Source organism: Rhinolophus ferrumequinum, chromosome 4, assembly GCF_004115265.2.
Source record: "Rhinolophus ferrumequinum isolate MPI-CBG mRhiFer1 chromosome 4, mRhiFer1_v1.p, whole genome shotgun sequence".
Classification (NCBI taxonomy): domain Eukaryota; kingdom Metazoa; phylum Chordata; class Mammalia; order Chiroptera; family Rhinolophidae; genus Rhinolophus; species Rhinolophus ferrumequinum.
The window spans coordinates 56,448,855-56,476,298 of NC_046287.1; the positions used below are offsets into that span (position 1 = coordinate 56,448,855).

Sequence of the window (27,444 nt, forward strand, 5' to 3'; positions counted from 1 at the left end):
CCGTTTCAGGCGCCGGAGGGGACACGTTTGCTGAGGACTTCCGGGGCGGGGTCTGGCTGGAGCGGAAGAGCTGGGCGATCGCAGCCGGGCGCCGTCTGGGCCGGTCCGGGACGCGGGACGCCGCGGCGCGGGGTTGGGATCCAGGTCCGCCCAGCCGGCAGTGGGAACGCTCGGCCGGGCCCGGCGCCCGTGCGGCCATGAACCTGGAGCGGCTTCGGAAGCGAGTCCGGCAGTACCTTGATCAGGTGGGTGGCCCGACCTGGGAGCCCTGGCCCCGGGACTCGTAAGTTACACTTTTGTCGGCAAGGGTAACTGTCATCAGGGGCTTGGTGGTGGATGGCCTGGACGAGCCTGGGCTTTCGTTCTAGGGTAAAGCTCTCGAAGGGTGGGATCCAGCGCCCAGCAGCCCTCTCTGCAGCCGGGAGGACGAGGAACACTAAACATGAAAGGCACCTAAACGTAGAGTGAAACTCACATGTGCTTAAATTAAGGTCGCGCTCTGCAGCCGGCCTAACTCCGAGGCACATTGTAGGTGCTCAGTACGGACACGGTGCTAAGTGGAAGATGAAGGATTACTTCAGGAGGAAAATTGCAGGGTGGCCTTTGAATTTAGCTAGCTAATAGAAAATTTTCGAGAAGTTGTAATTCTTATTTGGCCGAATTTAAGTGAATAAAAATACAAACAAGCCTGTTGTCTCAAATCAGTACTTTAAAAAATTTGTATTAACTACGTTAATTATCTGTATTAACTACGTGTATTATCTGCGTTCCCTGCACTGCCCTTCAGTGAACAGCAAACAATGTTTAAGGAAAGAAATGTCTCCAGCATGAGATCAGTTTAATCTATGATGTCACTTAGTTTTAGTAAAATGTATGCTCTCCCAATAAATTGGAAACCAAGGAAGGCCGGCAAAAGCATGTCAATGTTCAGAACTGGATGTGAAAAGATGCTGCCAAATGTTTGCAGTGCATAGGAGGGCTGTATTTTGGTTTACCATTAGTTGAATTGAACAAATGTTTCCTGAGCACTTTTTCTTTGGCACTTGGAGATGCGGAGAGGAATAAGACAGGCCTGGTTTCCACCCTTGGGGTACTTACATTGAGCAGATTTGTAACCATCCCATAAGCATTCCTTCTCCTGGCAGCTGACTGGCAGGAGAGTTTCTGACTGGCAGCTGAGTTTCTGGTTTGCATCCGGGAGGACTGAGGCAAAGATTGTAGAAAAATGAGAACCATTGCTAATCATATTGCAAAATAATCACTTAAATTATCTACTGTTTTAGATACCTGCTATCTATTTCATAGATATATCTCGATGGATACCTAGATTGCTTCCATGTCTTGGTTATTGTAAGTAACGCTGCAGTGAACATAGGGGTGCATATATCTTTTCGAATTAGTGTTTTTATTTTCTTCTGCTAAATACCCAGAAGTGGAATTGCTGAATTGAATGGCAGTTCTGTTTTTAATTTTTTGAGGAATCTCCATTCTGTTTTCCATAGTGGCTGTATCAATTTACAATCCTAATTGTACACAAGGGTTCCCTTCACATCCTCACCAGCACTTGTTGTTTGTTGATTTTTTTCATGATAGACATACGGACAGATGTAAGGTGATATCTCATTCTGGTTTTAATTTGCATTTCCCTGATGATTAGTGATGTTGAGCCTCTTTCCATATGTCTGTTGATCATCTATATGTCCTCTTTTGGGAAACTCTTTTGGGTCTTTTCAAGTCCTCTGCCCATGTTTTAATTGGATGATTGGTGTTTTTGGTGTTACGTTGTATGGGTTCCTTTTGTATTTTGGATAGTAACACCTTATTGGATGTATCATTTGTGAATATCTTCTCCCATTCAGTAGGTCATCTTTTTGTTTTGTTGATGGTTTCCTTCGCTATGCAAAACCTTTTTGGTTTGATGTACTCCCATTTATTTTTCCTTTCGTTGTCCTTGCCTGAGACATATTCAAAAAGATATTGATTGGTAAGTGTGATGTCAAGAGTTTACTGCTCATGTTTTCTTCTAGGAGTTTTATGGTTTCGGGTCTTACATTTAAGTCTTTAATCCATTTTGACTTTATTTTTGTGCATGGTGTAAGAAAGTGGTCCCATTTCATTTTTTACATGTATCTGTCCAGTTTTCCTAGCACCACTGACTGAAGAGGTGGTCTTCACTCCATTGTATATCCTTGCCTCCTTTGTCATAGATTAATTGACCATATAACTTAAGATTTATTTCTGGGCTTTCTATTCTATTTCATTGATCTATATATCTGTTTTTATGCCAGTACCTGCTGATACATTTTTGCAATGTATAGTTTAAAATAATAGCTACCTTCTTAAACAGTATATATCAAAGATCTTATAATGGTGTTCTTATTGTGCCATTGAACTAAAACTCTAGCTGAGATATAATATAGAGATATGATTGATAGACCCCTACTACATGTAAAAATAAAATATATTGTATTGAGATGTTGACTTATTATATAGCATTCTAATAATATTAGATATGTTTAAAACTTGAAATAACAGAGAAATTACTACTTTTTTTTTTATATATAGCAACAGTATCAAAGTGCTCTATTTTGGGCAGATAAAGTAGCTTCACTCTCTCATGGTAAGTGACAAATTCTAATTTTTTTTTTCTGATTCCTCTATTTAAAAAAATCTTTCTATTTTACCTTGCATCTCTGACCATTTATATGGTTTTTTCCCTCCAGAGGAACCCCAGGACATTTATTGGTTGGCTCAGTGTCTTTACCTGACAGCACAGTATCATAGAGCAGCCCATGCACTTCGGTCACGAAAACTGGACAAAGTAAGTGATTATATGAACTCTGAAGCTTTTCAAAGCTTTAAAAAATGTCATTAGATTAGTATTAGCTGTATGCTTTCTTTATGTCAAAATTATTTAAAAGGATTCAATTTTCTTACGGAATGTAAAGAGAAAATTTTTATTCCTAAGCTCAGTCACCTTGGCCTTCCCTCCTCCCATCACTAAGTTTTGAAAATTCTGTTTTCTAAATAGCTCTGAAGTTATGGATATTCCTTTCCATCTCATTACCACTTATACATATTAGGCTGTTAATTTGTCTGCTTTGTTGTTTTCGCCTCTCTTCTTTCTCTTTTCTCCGGTAACATCTTTCCCACTTCCCACCTTCCCAGTTCATCTTGCAAACTATCACAGGGGTGGTCTTCCTAAAACACAGATCTGATTATATCATTCACAGTATCAGTGATTTCCCATTACCTACAAGATAAAATCAGATACTTTAATAGACACCCAGAGTCCTTTATGATTTCTTGCCGTTCTGCTTCTAACTTCCCACTACCAATACATGTAACATGTACTCCAGTTATGCTGACTACTTTCACTTCCTTAGACATGTGGTGATTTTTCAGACTCAGTGCCTGGAATGCTGACCAACTCCTCACTCACCCTCTCCCCTGCAACTGTTTCCTTCTTCAAGTGGCTAGTACTTTTTATGCCTTTCTTTCATAGTTTCTGAAAGATACTGGGTGCTATGTCTATGTTTCCCCTGCTATAACCTTCTAGAGAGCAGGTCCTTATTCCTTTTTGAACCCTCAGTGTCTAGTAAACAGTAGGTTTATGGTGAATGTGGGTTAAAAAGACTGGATTTTTTTTCTCTGCAAGAGTAAAAGGAGAAATTGTGAAAATAGCTTTCTTTATTTTGTCCTCATAGTTTTCTTTTAGAGTGACGATGCATATCATCTTGACTTTTTTAATGAATTAATTTATTTTCTAGTTGTATGAATCATGTCGCTACCTTGCAGCTAGATGCCATGTAAGTATGCTCTCAGTTTCATTTTTATTTGCTAAAACTTTAATTATGTGAATGTCATGCATCTGTCACATATGTGTGAGAGTTCTAATGCTGGAGCTTGGCAGATTAACATCTTGTGAAGAAATCGTCTGTTCTAGTATTATTTACTATAAAATATTGATTCTCCATTTACTAAAAGGTGACATGCATGAAGAAAATTCTACTTTAGACATTTTAAATTTAAGTAATGTGTACATATAATATCCATGACCCTTTAAAAATCTACAGTATTTCTTTGTATATCTAGTTTTAGAGGTCATGGCTGATGAATGGTATTTCTGTTTCCAACATAGTATGCTGCAAAAGAGCATCAGCAGGCTCTCGATATTCTTGATATGGAGGAGCCAATCAACAAAAGATTATTTGAGAAGTACTTGAAGGATGAAAGTGGCTTGAAAGACCCCTCCAATGACTGGGAAATGTCACAGTCCTCAGTAAGTAATACTATAAGGAACATGCTTCAGTAACAGTTCAGAATTATCTACTCGACATGGCAAGCATAAATCTTTTTTTTTTTCCTTTACTTGAGTATAACCATGTTAAAACAGTTTGGTTGCCAACTTATTTAATTTGCCCACCAAAACCAAAAAGATCCAAGACATTTCTGAGCCATCCGTTGGAAGCTGTAATTATGTCCCCAGATGCTTGAATCTGAAATAGGCTGAGATCTTTCTTCTCATATTTGATGCCTTAAGCGGACTAGTTACTCTCAATAGGTTGAATCACCTTTACACTTCTTACTGTGTTTCAACAGTGTTTATACCTACCACCAAGAAACCTTGATTACCTTAGATTGTTTTTTTCCAGGGAGTGGTTTGGTGTTACTATTTATGATATATTGTACATTTCAGTTTGTATACTTTATACCAATGAAATTGCAAATTCCTTGCTGGCAGAGATTATATGATAATAAATGACATCTGCAGACATTAACAGTTTTCTTGAGCTATCATTCATGTGCCATGCAATTCATTTGTTTAAAGTATACAGTTGGTTGGCTTTTAGTATATTCACTGAACTGTACAACCCTCACCATAATCAATTTCAGAACATTTTTGTTACTTCAGAAAGAAACCGTGTACCCTTTAGCTGTCACCCATCAATTCCCCCAGTTATTCTTTATAACATATTTATGAAGGAACTTGGTTACTGTATTTTTCACCTCAAAAAGGTAGGAATACTATACATTCTTAGATGTTTTCTTTTTCCATTTTTTTGGGACTATTTGTCTATTAATTTATGTGCTACGAAGCGCACGTTCATTTTTCTGCAAAGAAATGCATTTCTGAGGGATATTGGTATTATCATTATTACTTTTGGATCTTTTATCCATTAACTTATTTGCTAAGAAATATGTGATTTAGTATTATTTTATGAAATTACTATTTTTTTTTTATAATTTTATCAGATACCACATAGGTCCAAGATTCTCATAATGTCCTCCAATATATTTTACATTTTGATTTTATGATGAATCTTCTTCAGCCCTTTGCCAATTTAAGCTGCCCATCTCTAGATCATCTTTAGGCTCAGTTATGTTTTTTGAGGTTCAGAGTCTGGAACATCAATCTGATTTTCCTATCCTTTTGTTAATGATTGTAGTGAGGTGGCTACTGTGTGAAAAGCTTACCATGTGCTAGCTCTACGGAGAGTATCACGTCTACTCCTCACAGAGTCCTGTAAGTTAGATGAGGAAAAGAAACTGAAGCCAAGAGAGGTTGTATCACTTGTCGAAGGTCACTAGTAAGTGTCAGAGCTGGGATTTGAAGTAAAGTCTGTCTAATTCCAGAAAGCCATGCTCCTAACCATAGTGCTACATTGCTGCCAGTTTTCTAATATTTACTAAGATCGTTTCATTAAGATCTAGCTATCAAACTGTATCAAAGTTTGATTTAATATATGTATGCTGTTCGCTGGCTCTAAATTATTACCTTGTTTGAGACAGAACTAATGAACAAAGTAGCAGTGACATGTACACTAGTTGTAAAGATTTGTTGAAGTGAGGAGAGCCTAGGGAAGATAGATTAGAGAAGTTTTATTTGTTTTCATGTTTCTATTAATTTATACTGTGTCTGACAGTTGGGATGGAACCAATCCGTTTAGATGTAAAAAATAGTCTCAGCCTTCAGGTAATATATAATTTTTGATAAAAAATTAAGTTTAAAAGTGTTGACTTAGTATGTGACTCGTTTTCCTAACAGATAAAGAGTTCTATTTGTCTTTTACGAGGGAAAATTTATGATGCTCTAGATAACCGAACCCTAGCTACCTACAGCTATAAAGAAGCTTTGAAGCTCGATGTCTACTGTTTTGAAGCATTTGATCTTTTGACATCACATCACATGTTGACAGCCCAAGAAGGTTTGGAAACTCAGGTGTTTTTATGTTTAGCACCATTGATATTGTTTGCATTGGGGTTTTTTTCTCTGAAATCTGTAGAATCAAAAGCAGGCCATGTACAGGCTTAAACCAGCCTATTAACTTCCTTAATGTCTTCAAATGTGAAGCACATTTCAGAATACAGTATTGTGCAGTGTCTCTTGCAATCAGAATCTTTAGGGATTGTGATAGAATGAGGCTATATTTTTGAGAAGTGATTTGCAATAGTATAACCCAAGATTTCTGATTCAGTGATTCTCAACCTGGCTGCACTTTAAATCCCCGAGGAGCTTTAAAAACATCAGTGTGTAGGTCCCATCTCCAGACCAACTGAATCAGAATCTCTGGTTGTGAGACCCTGGCATCAGATAGTTTAAAGCTCCCAAATGATTCTAAGGTACAGCAAGGGCTGCGAACCATTGACCTAGTACGTCAACAGTGATGTGAGGTGTATAAACAAGAGAAACAGAGAGAAAATGGACATGTTGCATTAATGGGATTCAAACATATTTTAGCTTAGTGCAGTGGTTCTCATACAGGGTGATTTTGCCTCCTAGGGGACTCCCATTGGGCAATATGTGGAGACATTTTTGATTGTTACAACTTGGGGATGGCGAAGGGGGTGGGACATTGCTGCTGGTTGCTAGTGGCCAGAGATCCTGCTAAACACCCTGTGGTGCATAGGACAGCCAACACAGCAGAGAATTATCTACATGAAGTGTCAATAGAGCTGAGGTTGGGAAACTGGCCTGGTGCTCTATTAGTCTGGTGATGACCAGAATCGCCTGGAAGGCTTCATGGCATAGCCCTCCAAGGGGTTCTCATCACCTGGGTCTGGAAGCACCATCTAGTTTTCTCTAGTACATTTTGATCTTGTTATTTTCATTTTGAATTTGATTTACTTACAGTAGGAATTATAGAAGAATATTTTTCATTGCTGACTTTCCCCTCCATAAATATTGTTAGAACATTCTTTTTTTTCTCAATGTTTTTAAGAAAAAGAACTTCTTGAATCACTACCTCTTAGCAAGCTCTGTACTGAAGAACAAGAATTGTTACGTTTTCTATTTGAGAATAAATTAAAAAAGGTAAGTAGAAACAAAGTTAATATTTGCTTTATGTAAATCTTACTTCTTTCACTCAGATTGGCTTCTATATTTTTACTAGTTAAATTAAAATTTTTTTTATTAATTTAGCATATTTGCAAGAATAGATTTAGATTGTTTAAAATATATATGATTCCCTTATATATAAAAAGCTTCTGAAAATATCTGTCTTCTTCCTCCCAAGCACTCCTTATACTAAAAGATTGAACTATCAGATAAATGGAATGATGTTACATGAAAATGAGGATTTTTTCTTATGCTTCCTGAATTTCTACTTTGTGAAATACTTCCCAGCAGGGAATTCTGTGATATAAAATTGAGAAGAGAAACTTACTGAGAGGGGTACTCATGAGTCTTGAAATTCAGTTTCCAGAGGCTCACATATGTCCTGGTGTCAATCCGTGAAATATTTGGGTCAAATTGAGCCTGCCTTTGATTGGTATTGCTCGTTGAGTTTATGTTCACCTTTCTCTGTTTCAGTATAATAAACCTAGTGAAACTGTCATCCCCGAGTCTGTCGATGGCTTGCAAGAGAATCTGGATGTTGTAGTGTCTTTAGCTGAAAGACATTATTATAACTGTGATTTTAAAATGTGCTACAAGCTTACGTCTGTGTAAGTATATCTGCTTATTTTTGTGTAGGAACATAGAATTCAGTCCATTTCACTTAAGAAATGCATGGGACGTGCTTTCTGAGTAATTTGGAACTAATTGATGATAATTTAAGTGATCTTTACCAATTTGCAGCTGTCTTCAAAGAGCATTTACAGACACAGGTTTATGCATATTTGTAGGATTATTCCATTAACTTGGGAGTGTATATGCGTATGTTCCTCATTCCAGTCTTTGGTAATTTGCAAGTTTGAAAATACGATTCTGGCACATAGTTTCATAAAATCCCTCCTTTGCTAAGGTACAGACTAATAAAACCCTATAGATGCTAGGTGCTTCGTCAGGCTCACTAGCTGGCCAAGCCATCGCCCTGCATACCAGTTTTCCACTGTACGTAGCTCAAACTTAGCTAAATTACATGTGCTATTTTTAATGGATCTTTAAGGTTGCCTAAATCCTTGAATTCACAAAAATTTTAATTGACAAATAATTGTGATCTATTTTATATTTTACATTGTCTTTGATCCTTCTAACTAATTGGACAACTTATTTTATGTGTTACAGTTCTATTGATTTAAAGTAAATGTACATGATGTTTATTTTTATTCTTTCCCTCCAAAAAGCAGAATTTTCCCTTTCATTTATAACCTAATCGTTGCCTTAACTGAACCAACATGAAGATAATGGAGTTAAGAAAGTAAAAAAATAGTATAACTCAGTATTGTACATAATGCTGTAATGACTACTCAAACATAGCTAATTATAATGGGTGCTGTTATGTACTATTTCTGGGGTAGTAATGTGTTTCTTTAACTTTTAGAGTAATGGAAAAAGATCCTTTCCATGCAAATTGTTTACCTGTACACATAGGGACACTTGTGGAGCTGAATAAAGCAAATGGTAAGAATTTTTGTAATATAATTTTTAAGATAAAAAATTTTTGGTAACTCTTGAAATTTTATCTCACAAATCCTGGATAATTGAGATTGCAGGTAATAACATAATGGAGTTATACAATAAAAGTAACAACTGGGGGAAGAAATCCTTATCAAAGTGACCGGGTGATCTATCCTATTATCACAACAGAACACTGGTTCTTTATCCCTGCTTCCTGCTTCCTTTTCTCAAACATAATTTGTGGTTTAAGTGTTGGGGGGAAGTTTTGCCTTTTTTCTATTTTTTTTTTTGTAAAATCCATAAACAAACTGATATGACAAAGAGTCAGAACTGTTTAGAAGTTGGAAGGGAGCAGTTTTTTTGCTCATGTTTTCTGTATTTTAATATTTTAGAAACATTTAGTTGCGTTTGGACTGTATTTACCCTTAAATCTTTAAACTGAATGATGAGCTCCAAACACCTGCTGCTGTAAGTGTGTCTGTCACCAACAGCATCATATCTCCTGGGAGCTTGGAGATACAGACTCTCTACTTGCTCTGGTCTAATGAACTCAAATCTGGAAACGTCATTGTGATATGCTAGGACTCACATGTATTACTCAAGAGGAAATCACCTTGCTGATTTGATAAACTTGAGAGTTTAGTCAGCCAAATTGGTTGTGGATGGTTAAGATGGTCCATGATAGACTCATGGAGTAAGAGATATGGGTTTTTAAGATAGATGAGGTGCTTTCAAATAATCTCTTAAGCACCATGAAGTGTTCTATCATGTGCCGTTCATCCAATTTTCCAGTCACTCAGCAAGCACTCAGTGCCCACTTATGGGTCTGGCACCGGGTAAGGAGTTGTGGGGGTAGGGTTTGAATGAAACACTGTAATATCTGCTCCCTGGAGTTTCTATATTTCATTAGGTAAATGAATTTTGTATCCAGAAAGAAAGAAAAGTATTAAATTATTGCTGTGAGAACAAACTATATGTTTATGAAGAGTTGTGACTCCTGGGGGAAAGTCATATCTTACAGTTCATTTGATGTGAATAATTTTATTTATTTATTTTTTCCCTAATGTAGAACTTTTCTACCTTTCTCATAAATTGGTGGATTTATACCCTAGTAATCCTGTAAGTAAATATAAACCTTTTTTTTTCTTATAGTGTTTTTTCTTACTTGAACTTAAGGAAAATGCTTAACTAATATCTAGACAGTACCTTATATTTAAGTTTAAGCAAATATGTTTTATCTTAAGGTGTTGGAGCAGAATATCCTAGTGCTTATGGTAATTAGAAGCAGCATTAACTTTCTCAATCCACGAAGTTATTTTTTTTGTCTACTGAAATATAACTTAAAATCTCCATTTTTTTCTGATTATAGGAATTAGGTAGGCTTATTATTAAAAACACTTAACATACAGAAAAATAAAGTATTGAAAGTCAAACTCACACTCCCAGTTCTCCTAAGTAATCTTAGTTATTGCTTAGTAGCTTCCTCACATTACATATATAAGGTAACTTATTAAATTGTGCACTGATTGAATCATTGTGTCTTCCAAACTGCCATGGATCAGAACTAAGACCTAGAAATTGAAAATGAAATCAGGAACTGAGTCTGCAAAGACAAAAGTCAGGAAACAAGGTCTAAGTGTCAAATGAGAATCTGCACCCTAGACCAGTGTGAAATAATTTATAAAGAGGTAAAACTAATGCAAGAGAAGTCAGCTAACGATATAGAACCTGGTAGAACCAGTGTCAAGCCAGGGAAGACACACAGTGCAGGTGGCAGGCCAGGACTCAGGCTGGATTTGAAATCGGAAGTGAAATCGGAAGAGCCTTGTCTTGTATCAAATGTTGCAGGGATGTGATTGAAGGTATCTTGAGGAAGAGCTTTGGACAGTCTGTCCTTTTTTCATCTAGGACCCCAATAGACAGCCTGTCTCAGAGAAGTTTCTAACTTGAACTAGAATATGGGATGGAACATTTAGCCCACCCTCTTGCTTAATTTGTTAGAGATTTCCAATTCCAAGTTCAGCATCTTTCGTCATGGTAAATTTTGAACTTTGTAGGTATCTTGGTTTGCAGTGGGATGCTATTATCTCATGGTTGGTCATAAGAATGAACATGCCAGAAGATATCTCAGGTATGAATGTATTATCTTACTCCCTTTGTGGTGAACCTGTAGGAAGAGATTTCTTGCTCATCTGCTTTAATGCAATAAATAGTACTTTAACAGTAGTGTAAAAGCATTAATGTTTTCTTCAGCAGAGTCAGTTCAGTTGCATCAGTTATGAACCTTGCTCTTTATAAGATGTCGTGAGAGGAGATAAGAGTAATCAGTGGTGTAGAACTTGAGGAGCTTATATTTCAATTTTTATTTATAAAAGAATAATGAAACAGTAGAGAATGATGTAAAGTAGTTTCAAAGGTTCTGTTTTTCATTAACAGAGATAGTATTAACTTTTTACTTTTAGGACTTCTTTTTTAATAGTTGTGAAATTACATAAAACTTCACATGCAATTAGGGTTACTAATGTGACTATAAAACAGAATTCTTGGCTCAATGAACCTACTGTGGTTTTAGTTTAAGGAACATGCAGCCCAATCAAGCTACTTCACCAGTATAATTCAGTTCAAGTACAGGAAAATATCTAGTATGTGAAGAATTAATTACTAAAGATTTAAAATATAATAATACTTGTGATTTCCTCCATGCACACAAAATAGAAAATGGATCTGAGGGAAAGGATGTGAACTTTGGACACTGACTTGAATTCTAATCCAAGTTCTGTCACTTACTAGCCATAATTCCTTGGGAAAGTTAATTTCTCCGTTTAATTTTCCCTAAAAATGGAGTGATGTAACACTTGTATCCCAGGATTGTTAGGAAAATTGATAAGTTGACATGAAAGGATCCTGTACAGGAAGAAAATAGGGAGAGCGCACTGGCTGTTTGTGTTGAGCAGTTTAGGCAAGTCCGCGTGTGCTTTTTCCTGGAGTAGGACGATGACTTGTGTTGTAATAGTTCTTGAGCTATGCTTCTTTGATTTAGGTTGCTTAATCAGTGATGGACTCCACGTGCAATGGAACATTTGGGTGACAGAATATTTAGAAAGTAAAATGCTAGGAAGTGTGAAACTCACCCTTTATATTGGCCATGTTTTGTGATATGTTCTCTTTGTTCCTTGTTGTGGGTCACCAGTGGGCCACTGGTTGAAAACTATTTATGACTATTTAAATAGACTCTGTAGTCCAGTTCGTGGAACCAGGGTGATTCTCTTACCACCCTCTGTAGGATGTCACTTAATCTTTCCAGCCTCAGTATACGTACTTATGTTTAAAATATAAATAACAGTTTATCTTGTAAGTTATTAAGATTAGACAATGCATATAAGGCTTCTAACATGGAGCCTGACACAAAACAGGCCCTCATTAAATGACTGCTGCTATTACCATTTATCTACAAGGTTGCAAAATGAAGCTCCTGGGTTAAGTAATATTTGTAAATTCTACACAGATTGCTACTGGATTTAACTGTAGTACCTAAAAAGTTGTGGACCTCTTCTAATATTTCTTAAAATTTTGATTGTACTCTTAAACATTCTTTTATCTCAAATAAATTAACAGAAATGTTACATTAGTGTTTAATATGTTGACAGCTCATTTAATTTGAATGTACTTGAAGCCATCAGCTTACATAAAATTAACTTAAGAATAAATATTATATTAATTGAATGAAACCCCTTGTTTTAGTAAAGCTACAACACTTGAGAAGACCTACGGACCCGCGTGGATAGCATATGGCCATTCCTTTGCAGTTGAGAGTGAACATGACCAAGCAATGGCTGCTTACTTCACAGCAGCACAGCTGATGAAAGGGTATGGCAGAGCAAATTTCTGGTTTTTAGGCTAATGTGGAGCTGGGGAAAGGGAGCAGGAAATAGGACAAGTTAAAACGTCATAAAGTTTGCTATTCTTACTGAGACTCAGCTGTTTTTCTAGAATAAACACTCCTCAGATTGTTGTAAGCATTTGGCTAACTTCCAAAGTTCTGAAAACGTTTATTTTGACAATTTTTGGCAGTGTTTTTGTTGTTTTTATGGAGGAATGGATTTTTGGAGGTCCTTACTCTGCTATTTCAAAAGTACCTCCTCCAGATAAAAACTTTTAAAGGGTTCTTTGTGACCCTGCTGTAGAAGATAGAATCATGATTCTAGATTAGAACCAAAGCACGTACCAACCAGTCAAGTCAGTATTTATTGACATCCTTAGAGCCATCTTCAAAGAAAGATTATCTTACTGTGTTTGCTTTCATGTAATCACTGGTTTGACAATGTGAGGAGATAAAAAATTTAAAAAGTGATTAGTACTTTGTGCTTAGAACTGTCTCAGAGGGTATGGAAATGGAATATTCAGAACTCGGGTGTAGAGCTGATAATAACTCATATGAGGGGAATCCACACAAGGGAGAGCCGTTAGCTTAGAAAGTCAGAAGCAGCTTCATAAAGGGAAGTGGAACTTGAACACAAGCGTGAAGGATAAATGGTGCTGAATCCATAAAGGAGAAGGTGGAAGCCCGTCTAGGCTAGAGGCATGAGTTAGCCTAGTGGAGGAAGACAGGCAGCTAGAGCTGCCCTTGTGCTTTAGAGGATTTTTCTTTTGGATTTTCTGTGGAGTAATGAAAAACAAAGGTGAATAGGCTGCTGATATGTGTTAGAAGTGGCAGTGGATAGTCTAAAAGCCCATTCGACATTCATTAAATATTAGTAAGTGAAATGTCAGAACAAAAGTAAATGCTCTGTTTTTGGCTATGTTTAAATTATTTTACAGGCAGAATTTGAAGTCGTTAGATTAATTTCTGCTGAGTTATAAAGTCTTTGGTGTTGAATATGTGAAATTTTCCAATATTTTAGGTGTCATTTGCCAATGCTCTATATCGGATTAGAATATGGATTGACCAATAACTCAAAATTGGCTGAAAGGTTCTTTGGCCAAGCTCTAAGCATTGCACCGGAAGATCCTTTCGTTATGCATGAGGTTGGTGTGGTTGCATTTCAAAATGGAGAGTAAGTACTGAACGGCCTAAAGCCCTCTGTTGCCTTTTGTAACTAGAATAATATCTCAATTGCTAGGATTTAACCGATCAAAATGACTATTCAGTAGATTTTTATTTTTAAATGTGTTCTATCTTAAGAGAAGAAGGTGGACAGTTAAAAAAGGAAATAGAAAGTATTATCTTGGATTTCTTTAAAAATATTAAACCCCGGGTTTTGGTCCTCTTTGATGTAGGCTCTCACAAACTCTTACTTTCCAGGACTGGACAGTTGTTGCCAATTGGTCCAAAGTCACTGAACTCCACAGGGTGGCCTGAAGGCACCACAGAACCCTCAGTCATCTATCTCCTTGTCAATGAGGAGTTGGATTCATACATTTGAGAAAAATTTTCCACATTTTGAAACAAAAATGTTTTTTGTTTAGTTACCAGGTAATTCGAAAATTAAACTAATTAGAATGACCCAATCTGAGTTTCCTGGTAAATTGAGGTGTTACTAAAGCCTTGGATATTTATAGAATAAGGAATTCAGTGTCATGCTCAAACAGAAAAATATCTGTAGCCCTTCACACTGAATTATACATAAATTTAAAAAAAATAAATTATACTACTGTAGTGGTTTGTTGTTGCATGTATGTGTATTCTGAAAATTGGATTGTCTAGTATTTATAAAAGAAAGTTTGGCGCTTTTAAAAAATAATGTATAGTAATATTTTAATATACAGTCAATTTATTTTTAACCCCAGAGTCGTTCAAGGTGCTTTCCCATACGCAGACACATGCGTTTTCCCAGTTAAGGTTAAACAAATGGTGTTCTGCTTCTTACATCTACTCTCCTGCTGTAAACACGTGTTCTTTTTACAGTCTGTTTGTGCCACATTTTTGTGCTTTTAGTTGGTGATTTCACTGTTTAAAATGACCCCCAAATGTAGTATTGAAATGTTGTCTACTGTTCCTAAGCACGGGAAGGTTGTGTTGTGCCTCGGAGAAAATTCTTTTGTTAGATAAGGCATGAGTTCTAGGGCCCGTGAGTTCAATGTTAATGGATAAACAATATACGCTAAGTTAGGCATCACTAAACAGAAGCATATATAAAACAGGTTATATGTTGAACAGTTGGTGAAAAAATGTGACCAGAGGTTTGTAGGAACCTAATCCTCTATTTCCACTGGGAGAAGTGGTTCAGTATTCACTGAAGCCTTGGTTACAGTGACTATAGAACATAATTACCGAGAATGAGAATAATTACAATCTTGAACTCTGATGTTAATGCCACAAAATTAATCATTTAGCATCTGACTTAAAGTTTGAATTGTGATAAACTATTTACAGAAGTTTACCTTATTTCTTTTTAGTAATTCTAGAAAGAGATATTCAGATTTCTTTATACTTGCTAACTTTGAATAACCTGCAACCTTTTTTCCTTCTATTTTAGATGGAAAACAGCAGAAAAATGGTTTCTCGATGCTTTGGAAAAAATTAAAGCAATTGGAAATGAGGTATTTTATGTAATATCTGTAAATATACACATATACTCCTAAGTGTGTTTATTATTGAATGAGGAAAATGATAGAGAAAAAAATCTGTCTTGCCTAGACTGTAATAACTTAATATTTATCATAACAAATGACTTGTTAATGTTTGAATTGTCAGGCAATTAACTGTTTTACTACATGATACAAAATTAGTTTCTTTCTAATTGAGAGGGCAGGTATTTGCCGTTTGCTTCTTAAGAAGCTCTTGTTTTGATATGTGGGAGTAATCAATATATTTAATGATTATCTGATTCAGTCAATATGTGATGTTTAGTGGAAACTGGTGGACACTGTAGCATTTAACAGAGTATGTTCTTCTGTAGAACCCAAAAGAACCTCATCTTTGATCACTGGGTAAATATTGTAGCAGATAACACTTTTGCACAAATAGGGCTAGGTGTCATTCAAATTCAGACCTATTGTTCTTCCTTACCTTGTACTTACCGTGTTTCCCCGAAAATAAGACCTAGCCAGACCATCAGCTTTAATGCGTCTTTCGGAGCAAAAATTAATATATATTAATTATATTTGTATAATATAAGACCTGGTATTATATAAGACCTGGTATTATATTTATATTATATTATATTATATTATATTATATTATTATACCTCGTCTTATATAAGGCCCGGTCTTATTTTAATATAATATTATATATTAATATAATACCTTATATTAAAATAAGACCGGGTCTTATATAATATAATACCGGGTCTTATATTAATTTTTGCTCCATAAAAGCCAGCATCAAGCCAGCAGCATTGCAGGAAACATTAAAAGGGTTTCTGTGAGCAGAAGAAAGATGAAAACAATCTAACTATAAATAAAACAATGGAAATAACTATGTACCTATCAATAATCACTTTAAATGTAAATGGATTAAATGCTCCAATGAAAAGACATAGGGTGGCTGAGTAAATAAGAAAGCAAGACCCTTGCATATGCTGTATATGAAAGACTCACCTCAGATCAAAAGACACACACAGGCTGAAAGTGAAAGGTTGGAGTAAGATATTTCATGCAAATGGAAATGAGAAAACAGCTGGAGTTGCAATACTTATATCTGACAAAATAGACTTTAAAATGAATATATTAAAAGACAAAGATGGTACTACATAATAATAAAGGAATCGATCCGACAAGAAGACGTAACCCTAGTAAACATCTATGCACCCAACATAGGAGAACCTAAATATATAAAACATATTGACTGACATAAAGACAGAGATCAACAGTAACACTATCATAGTAGGGGACTTCAACACACCTCTGACAACAAGGGACAGATCTTCCAGACAGAAAATCAATATGGAAACAATGGCCTTAAATCACACATTGGACCAGTTGGGTTTGATATTTTCAGAGCATTTTACCCCAAAGCTGCAGAATACACATGCTTCTCAAGCGCATGTGGAACACAATAGACCACATGTTAGGCCACAAAAAAAGTCTTGATAAATTTAAGAAAATTGAAATCACACCAATTGTCTTCTCTGACTACAGTGCTATGAAATTAGAAATAAACTACAGGAAAAAACTGGATGACACACAAATACATGGAGGCTGAATAACATGTTACTAATGAATGGGTCAACAATGAGATAAAGGAAGAAATCAAAAGATATCTTGAGACAAATAAAATGAAAACACGACGTCCCAAAATCTATGGGATGCAGCGAAAGCAGTCCTAAGAGGGAAATTCATAGCAATTCAGGCCTACCTAAAGAAACAAGAAAAATCACTAATCAACAGTTTATCTTTACACTTAAGGGATCTGGAAAAAGAACAGCAAAACAAGCCCAAAGGGAGTACAAGGAAGAAGATAATAAAGATCAGAGTGGAAATAAATGAAATAGAGACCAAATAAACAATAGAAAAGATCAATGAATCCAAGAGCTGGTTTTTAGAGAAGATAAACAAAATCGACAACTTTTTAGCCAGACTCATCAAAAAAAGAGAGAGGACCCAAATTAATAAAATCAGAAATGAAAGAGAAGTGACAACAGACACCACAGAAATACAAAAAATTTTAAGAAATTACTATGAGCAACAATATACCAACAAATTACACAATCTGGAAGAAATGGACAATTTTCTAGAAGCATACAACCTTCCAAGGCTAACTCAAGAAGAAACGGAAAACCTGAATAGACTGATTATCACTAGGGAAATTGAATCAGTAATCAACAAGCTCCCAACAAACAAAAGCCCTGGACAAGATGGCTTTACAGGTGAATTTTACAAAACAATCAAAAAAGTATTATTACCTATTCTTAAACTGTTCCAAAAAATCCAGAAGGAGGGAAGGATCCCAAAAACTTTTTATGAGGCCACTATCACCCTGATCCCAAAATCAGACAAAGACATTACAAAAAAGAAAACTACAGGCCAATATCCTTAATGAACATAGATGCAAAAATCCTCAACAAAATATTAGTGAACAGAATTCAGCAATACATTAAAAAGATCATACACCATGATCAAGTGGGATTCATTCCTGGTATGCAAGCGTGGTTCAACCTCTGCAAATCAATCAATGTGATACACCACATTAACAAAATGAAAAATAAAAATCATATGATCATATCAATAGATGCAGAAAAAGCATTTGACAAAATCCAGCAACGATTTATGATAAAAACTCTTAAGAAAGTGGGAATAGAGGGACCATTTCTCAACACAATAACAGCCATATATGATAAACCCACAGCTAATGTCATACTCAATGGGGAAAAGCTAAAACCATTCCCCTTAAGATCAGGAACAAGGCAAGGTTGCCCACTTTCTCCACTTCTATTCACCATAGTTCTGGAAGTTCTAGCTACCGCAATCAGACAACAAAAAGAAACAAAAGGCATCCAAATGGGTAAGGAGGAAGTAAAAGTGTCATTATATGCAGATGACATGATATTATATAGAGAGAACCCTAAAGACTCCTCCAAAAAACTATTAGAACTGATAAATGAATTTAGTAAAGTAGCAGGATACAAAATTAATATTCAGAAATCAGTTGCATTTGTATATACCAATAATAAAATATCAGAAGGAGAAATTAAGAAAACAATCCCATTTACAATTGCTTCAAAGACTATAAAATACCTAAGAATAAATTTAACCAAAGAAGTAAAAGATCTGTTCTCAGAAAATTATAAGACACTGAAGATAGACATTAAAGAAGATACAAATAGATGGAAACGCATACCTTACTCATGGATAGGAAGAACTAATATTGTTAAAATGTCCATACCGCCTAAGGCAATATACAGATTCAACACAATTCCTATCAAACTACCAAGCACAGTTTTCACAGAAATAGAACATATAATCCTAAAATTTATATGGAACCATAAAAGACCCCAGATAGCCTTGGCAATCTTGAGAAATAAGAACAAAGTGGGAGGTGTAATGATACCTGACATCAAATTATACTAGAAGTCTACAGTAATCAAAACAGCATGGTACTGGCATAAGAACAGATACATAGATCAATGGAACAGAATAGAGAGCCCAGAAATAAATCCATGCCTGTATGGTCATTTAATCTACAAAAATGGAAGCAAGAATTTACGGTGGGGTAAAGACAGTCTACTCAATAAATGGTGCTGGGAAACCTGGACAGACACATGCAAAAAAATGAAGCCAGACCACCTCCTTACACCATATACAAGAATAAGTTCAAAATGGATTAAAGGCTTAAATGTAAGATCTGAAACCATCAAACTCCTAGAAGAAAATATAGGAAAAAAGTTTACAGACATTACCCAGAGTAAAATTTTTACTGATATATCCCCTCGGGCAAGGGAAGTAAGAGAAAAAATAAACCTGTGGGATTACATCAAACTGAAAAGTTTTTTCACAGAAAAGGAAACCATCAAACAAAAAGGGATCCTACTGCATGGGAGAAGATATTTGCCAGTGATATATCCAATATCATTGGATAAGGGATTAATATCCCAAATTTATAAAAAACTCAGTGAACTCCGAAAAAACAAACAACCCAATTAAAAAAGGGCAGAGGACATTTTTCTAAAGAGGACATACAGATGGCAAACAGACATATGAAAAAATGCTCAACCTCACTAATCATTAGAGAAATCAAATAAAAACCACAATGAGATACCACCTCACCCCAGTCAAAATGGCTCTCATCAATAAATCAACAAACAACAAGTGCTGGCGCAGATGTGGAGAAAAGGGAACGCTTGTGCACTGTTGGTGGGATTGCAGATTGGTGCAACCACTATGGAAAACAGTATGGAGGTATCTTGAAAAACTGAAATGGAACTACCTTATGATCCAGCAATTCCATTCCTAGGTATCTATCCGGAGAAATCCAAAACTGTAATTTGAAGAAATGTATGCACCCTCTTCGAAATAAATATTTAATAAATTCGAAAAAAATATGTTTATTGCAGCACTATACACAATAGCGAAGACATGGAAACAACCGAAATGCCCATCAGTAGACGACTGGATTAAGAAACAGTGGTACATTTATACAATGGAGTATTACGTAGCCATAAAGAAGAATGAAATCTTACCATTTGCAACAGTATGGATGGACCTAGAGAATATTATGCTAAGTGAAATATGTCAGACAGAGAAAGACAAATACTATATGATCTCACTTATATGTGGAATCTAAAGAAAGGAATAAATAAACGAACGAATCAGAAACAGTCTCAGAGACATAGAGCAAAAACTGAGGGTTGCTAGATGGGAGTGGGAAGGGGGTTAAGGGGGAAGGTGAGGGGATTAGAAAGCACAATCAGTCTCATTAGGGAGACCACCTCAGGGATGATGTAGGTGCCTGATCACTGAACTGTACACCTGAAGCTGAAGCTGAACAATAATGAATGTCAACTACAATTATATATGTATAATAATTGTAGTTGACATTCATTATTGTTAATATAATATATATATATATATATATCATTTATATTACTATATATATTACAAGAAGTGGAGTACAGCATTAGGAATAGAGGCAGTGGAAATGTGATGGGTGTATGCGATGTCAGAGGGGTAGTAGATTGGGAGAGGGGGGTTATAACTTTGTGAGGGATATAAATGATAAATGTCTATTACATTGTTTTGTATTGTTGAAACTAATAAAAGAAAAAAGTGACGTAGGTAAATCATGGGTTTAATGTTGCTGTGTTTCAGGTAACTGTTGACAAGTGGGAACCTTTGTTGAACAACTTGGGGCATGTCTGCAGAAAACTTAAGTAAGTGAAGTAGAGCATTTTCAGAAATATTCTTTGTGAGTACAAGTTTACTTAATTTCATGTAACTTTTTCCGTATTTTTATTTTATGAGAGCCTCCATCTTTCTTGTACTTGGCTGTTCAGGTATAACAAGCATCAAAGTAATTGTTTTTATTATCTCTGTTGGTGTAATTTTATTTTAGTAATATATTGAAAATTATAGTAACTTTTATTTTCTTATATTGAAGAGAATTTAGTGTTCAAAATTAATTTAGAAGAATTAGGACAGTAGGATTTAATTAAAATCATATCTATATTCTAACTCACTACTTTCCTCTAGATACCAGTTTTCTGGTATGATAAACAGATGGTACTTGAAAAATAGATTCTTTTGGTAAATAAGAAGTTTTTAATTAATGTCAATAGCCACAGGAAAGCAGTCAAAGTTTAAAATTAATAGGCAATTTTAGGAAACTCTAGGTTACTCAAAATTTAACAGGTTTTTCTATTTCAGGATTTCTTGGAGTCTTTATTATGCATTATGAGCTGCAGCATTTCCCAAACTTTATTAAGCACAAACCCTTTTTTTCACAAAAGATTTTACAGGAAATGTATTCCAGAGAACTTTGGGAAATGCTGTTCCAACTAACTCCTTTGGACCTAAAAGCAAAACTTTTTGGTTGCCTTTAACCACCCCTGGTGTGGGAGGTTTGACGTCACAGAAAGAGGCCTTACCCTGTGATAGGGCACAGGCCCAACAGTCAAGGTTAGATTCTGGTTCCCATCACCTGCCGCGTGGCAAAAGGAATGCAGCTAACATCCCTGCAGGACTACCCTCAGCAACCTGAGTGAGCAAGGCAGGAAAATACATTTCAAGGAGGTGCTGAGATACACAAAAGTGGATGTAAAGGCACGTTATCAGTCTCAACTGTTATTCTGATATAGGAAAGTGTTTCTTATGTGTTTACATAGATGAATGGTTATCTTGGGCTTAGGAATTTAGTACTTTTACTGTACCCACTAATTGTTTTCTTTCTTCCCATTCTCTGTCCCTCTCCCGACTCCCTCTCATCTCTCACAGAAAGTATGCGGAGGCATTGGATTATCACCGTCAGGCATTGGTGTTAATTCCTCAAAACGCATCCACCTATTCTGCCATAGGGTATATCCATAGTCTGATGGGCAACTTTGAAAATGCTGTGGACTATTTCCACACAGTACGTCTTTTGTTTTACCTAACTTTAAATCTGGTTGACATTTACCACTTCTTTTTTTAAACAGATCTTTTCTAGATAGTGTTTTGTTACTTTACCATTTTAAAAATTTTTAGGGGGCCTTGTATCTTATTCTTCTTTGCAGAGAAAAGCATGTGCATGTTGTGTGTTAGAAACAAATGTGAGACTTGTCGTGTGTGTGTGTGTAGCTAGTCGTAATAGTATCCAGTGATGTTTGTGAGCCCAGTCCAAGCTGAGCATTACATCTAGGCGGGGAGTACAGAAATTCATGTTGCACAATGAGAGCACTCTTCGAGAATTTTAGTCTTTCTATTTATGATGTAGACTTAATTCCCTTAAATCACTTAATAGATGAACAAAACAATCTGCGTTCATTACAAGGAAGAAGTCTCTCTTTAATCCATACACTGTATTTCATCAAATCAAAGACACCATTAGTAAGCAAGATGACCACACACAAAAAAATACACTGCCATTTAAACTTTAACATAATTGTTTCCTTTCACTTTGTTGTTTTGTAATTAGAAAACATGCTCGTTTGAACATATTACAGTATAGATTATATTACAGTATAGATTTTTACCAGGGATCACTCTAGTACCTACATAAAAAAGAAAATATAAGTGAAATAAATAGTTAAGTTATTTTAAGTTATTCAGTTCTTCACAATCAGAGTTTGGTTCCTCTAAATCACTTTTGTACCGGGTGGTGAATATCCCTGTTTTCCTAAAGTATTGTCCTCGTGCCAGCACACACACCCTGCTTTTGAATCAGGTTCCTTCTAGCCAAAGACATTGGCCCTGCAAATCTTATGCTGCCAGAAGGTTTTTAGACAACAACAAGTCACGTATCTTCTGTGAGTGTTCCTCGCATGGTTTGTGGTCTAGTCTGTGCCATCCACGTGGCCACTAAGTCTACGCTGCTTTCACAGACACCCTTATCACGACTGTGGCCTGCTGACAGCAATAGTAAGAAACCACCAGTTGTAGGACATCCCAAGTTCAGAAATGTTAGAATTTGAAAAAATTGTGGGTCTTAGAATCAATGAGATAATGATGTTTGGCGAAAGATGAAAAATGAAGAAATGCAGTATTTCAAAGATAAATTCCTAAGTGATAGATTCCTAACTGATTTTCAAGGGTTGGTTAGAGATTTTCAGGCAAGATGATGATGTCTTCAAGGTGCCACTGATAACCAGACTACTGAGCTAGTCAGAGGTGTAGACTAAGCAACTTTTCTAGTTTGTGTCATCTTTCAAATACAGAGGGTGCCAAAAAAAAATGTATACACATTTTAAGAAAGGAAAGAACTGTACTAAAATTATGCTGATGGTAACCACTTTGAGCACTTTTTGTAATTGCAGAAGTGAAACGTGACTTGTGTTCATCTTTTGTTATCAGTATATACTGAGTATTGTAATTTTAATACAGTGTTTCCTTTCTTAAAATGTGTATACATTTTTTCGGCACCCTCTGTATGCATATTTGAATATTATATAATTTATTTCTTTTCTGTGATTTAATGCATATTTGAATATTATATAATTTATTTCTTTTCTGTGATTTAATACCGAGGCTTAGAGGGCTCTCTGTAGAGATACAGTTTTTAAAATCTTATTGGAGGAGGAGGATTTTAAACATAAAAATAGAATAGTGTAATGGCCCTTTGTGTACCCATTACCTAACTACAGCAATCACTAACTCACGGCCACTCTTGTTTTAGCTGTATCCCCATTCACCTCCCTCTAGCCCCAACCTGGATTCCCTGGAGTATATTGAATTGAGTTTTGCAGGAATATTTTTAAACAAAAGAGAAGGAAATACATTTTCTTATGATAACCATGCTGAATCTTTTCTGGCAGGCCCTTGGTCTTAGGCGCGATGATACATTTTCTGTTACAATGCTTGGTCATTGCATTGAAATGTACATTGGTGATTCTGAAGCTTATATTGGTAAGATTATAATTATTCTCATTGACATTACATTTTTCAGATTGTTGTATATCTCTGTTAAGGTTTCTTAAATTTTTATGTAAGATTCTAAGTTTATCTTTCTAACCATTCTAATTACATTAATATAAGAAACTCCATTTATTCTGCTGGAACAATGCTATGGGAATTAATGACTCATTAAGTATTCATTCACTTTAAAGTTGAGTACTTGCTATATGCAAAATACTATTACAGAATATGGTTTAAGCACTGTGATATCAAGAATCAATCTAATTGCATCATTGAAAAATCTTGGAGACATTTTTCTAATAAACAAGTAAAGGGCTCTGGCCTTAATATTTTATAAGGCAGGGATGGCATATTAATCTTTATATTTCAGTGGAATATTAAGTTGGCTTGCATTCACATTACAGTGCTCTATAATTCTTCAAATTTTTGTAAATGATAATCAAGTCATAAGACAAGTTTGGGTGGAATTACTGTACTCGGGCACTCATTTAGTTAGGAACATTGTCAGGTAAGGAGGGTGCAGTGAGACCTGGACTTTGGGGTGGACAAAGAGTTCTTTAACAGGACGTAAAACCATAGAGGCAAAAAATGTTATATTAGCCTTCAACAGAAGACCTGCTCATTAAAAACACGCATATTAAGAGAGTGAAAAGGCGTATCATACACTGGGAGAAGTTTCTCACAACACACACTCATCAAATAACCTGTGTCTATCATACAAAAAAATCCTACAAACCAATAAGAAAAAGTTCAGTCAAAAATGGACAAAATACTGGAACAGGAGCTTCACAAAAGGATATCCAGATAGTTACAAAGCAAATTAAGGTGCTTAATATCGTTACTTATTAGGGAAATGAAATTAAAACCATAATGAGATACCACTGCACACCTGTCAGAATGGCTAAAACTTAAAAAGACTGATAGTGCCTAGTGCTGGCGATGACACAGAGCTACTGGAACGCTCGTATGTTACTGATTATTGGTGGGGTTATGAACAGGTAAAACTTTTTTGGAAAATTGTTCAACATAGCTACTAAAGTTAAACAGACCTATTATATCAGTCATCTGTTGCTGCCTAACCAACCACTCCAACCAACAAAGAGGTATTATTTCTCACAGTTCTGTGGGTTGATTATTGGCTCATTTGCTGGTCTCATTCACTTACGTTACTGTGGTCGGCAGGCAGTTGGTGGGGCTTATGGTCTAAGGTGTTATACACAGGTGGGGATCTCAGCTGACACAGCTGGGCCTTTCCATGGGTCTTTTATCCCAGGCTTGGAATAGCGTGGTGGTTGCAGGGTTCTAAAGGACAAGAACTAAAGCTTCAAGACCTCGTGAAAGCTGGACGTGGCACAAAATCACTTCTATCACATTCTAATCATCAAGACGAGTCATGTGATTAAGTACAGTCAACATTGGAAGAAGCTGTTCAAGGGCATAGGTGCTGGGAGGTGCGATACTCTGGGGGGGTATTAGGGTAGTGATCTACTGTACTGACCTTATGATGCAGCTGTGCTACTGCCAGGTTTATGCCCAACAGAAACACGTGCCTCCGTAAGCCAAAGTTCACACACAAGATTGTTCATAGCAGCTTTAATCGTAGTAGCACCTAACTAGAAATAATGGAATGCACACCAGTAGTAGAATGGAGAAATAAATTGTGGCCTACTGATACAGTAGAACACTACACAATTAAAAGGACTAACTTCTGAGTCATGTTGTGACATAGGTGAAATCTCAAATTTTTGACCAAGAATATATACTGATTAGTTCCATGTATATGAAGATTAGTATAAAACATAACTAAGCAGTGATAGAAAAATCAGAGAAGTGATTACTTCTGGCTTGGAAGAGAGAAGTATTCACTAGAAGGGGCATGAAGTGGGTTTTTTTTAGGACCTGGAAATGTTCCGGTTTGGTCTGGTGCTAGTTTTGTGGGTATATGCATATGTGAGAATTCATCCTTTACAGTTTGTAGGTTGTGGCTCAGTTTTTAAAAGTTAAAAAAACAAAGAAGCTTGAGTTCTGGCATCCTGAAGACCCTTGGTTGAAATCTTAGCTTTGCCACTCAGTAGCTGTGTGACTTGGGGCAAGTCGGAGCCTGAGTTCCCTCATTTGTTAAAGGAAGAGTTGTGGGGATTACATGCAAAATTTTCCTATACAGCTAAGTAAAGTCTGGAGATAGGACACTGAGTAGGACAGACATTTTGCCTGTCCTCACAAAGGTAATGGTCTTACAGAGAAGATTTCCAAGTGTGTCGTTCATTATGTACTACTTTTTATTTTACTGAGGTACAATTGACATATAACATTGTATTCGTTTCAGATGTATACAGAAAGATTTGATATTTGGGTGTATTGTAAAATGAACACCACAGTAAGCCTAGCTAACAGTCATCACTATACATAGAAAATTTTTTTCTTGTGATGAGAATTTTTAAGATCTACTCTCTTAGCAACTTTCACATATGCAATACAGTATTATTGACTATAGTCACCATGCTGTACTGTTTTCATTTTAGAAGGCTTGTATGTCATTATCTGTCAAAACACCTATTACTGAAAACTTAGTTTGAACTGTGTAAAATTGTCATTTTGTTTATATCAGAAATGATTGAACCTTATACATCTGTTGAAAGTCTTCCATTTTTAAGATTTTGATATGTGGAAAATATAGTTCCCTTTACTGTGGTTTTTATGTGCATAAGACCTGTGACTGTACCAATGCCAAAATGCCAACAGGCAGTTCCTGTCTGTAACAGCTGAGAAAAAGTCACCCCCAGGTTCCTATCCGTGTTTAAGGGGCTTTGGGAATGGGGTGGCTATTGAGCCACACTGGAGCTGAAACTGCACGTGCTTCTATTAGGTTGGTGCAAAAGTAATTGCGGTTTTTGCATTTTTTAACCTGTTAGACCGCAATTACTTTTGCACCAACCTAATAGAAGTCTTCCCAGCAGTCTCCCTTGGTAATAAAAACGGAAGAGAAGGAAAATGATTGGAACATTTTTTTTCTTTCTGAGCTATACTTGTGCTCTTAAAAGTACCATTTGCTTTAATGATAGAGACAGTGTTATGTAACAATGGATTTGACAGATAAGTGACGGAATTTCTTATTATGGTGTTTTTTTTAGGAGCGGACATTAAAGACAAATTAAAATGTTATGACTTTGATGTGCATACAATGAAGACGCTAAAAAACATTATTTCACCTCCGTGGGATTTCAGGGAATTTGAAGTAGAAAAACAGACTACAGAAGAAACGGGGCTTGCACCACTGGAAACCTCAAGGAAAACTCCAGATTCCAGACCTTCCTTGGAAGAAACCTTTGAAATTGAAATGAATGAGAGTGACATGATGTTAGAGACATCTATGTCAGACCACAGTACGTGATTCCAAATAGGTCCTGATTTCATTTTGTCCTAGAGTAGAGTAGGTCAGTGTTCTTCACATTCTTGTCATGTCTTAAGAATTTCCCATTTCTTAAAATGAATCCGGACTACACCTCTACATTTAGGAATGGAGACCTGCCTTAAAAGACTGGATAACACACCTTTGCAACAGATGTTTTCTGATCCTACAAAATAATTATACATAGTGGAATAAAGAAGGTAAACTATC

At 36.0% G+C, this 27,444-nt stretch overlaps 1 protein-coding gene across 1 annotated transcript; it reads left to right on the forward strand.

Moving 5' to 3' along the window:
- The first annotated feature begins 15 nt into the window (after positions 1-15).
- CDC16 (cell division cycle 16) lies at positions 16-27,444 on the forward strand. Its single transcript, XM_033104949.1, has 18 exons — positions 16-245; positions 2,566-2,620; positions 2,724-2,821; positions 3,771-3,809; positions 4,142-4,282; positions 6,050-6,209; positions 7,224-7,315; positions 7,814-7,947; positions 8,766-8,845; positions 9,912-9,961; positions 10,900-10,973; positions 12,584-12,709; positions 13,744-13,896; positions 15,319-15,382; positions 20,589-20,650; positions 21,711-21,846; positions 23,726-23,816; positions 26,957-27,444. Exons 1-18 carry the CDS (start codon positions 198-200, stop codon positions 27,214-27,216), a joined length of 1,863 nt encoding a protein of 620 aa, XP_032960840.1. The 5' UTR covers positions 16-197; the 3' UTR covers positions 27,217-27,444.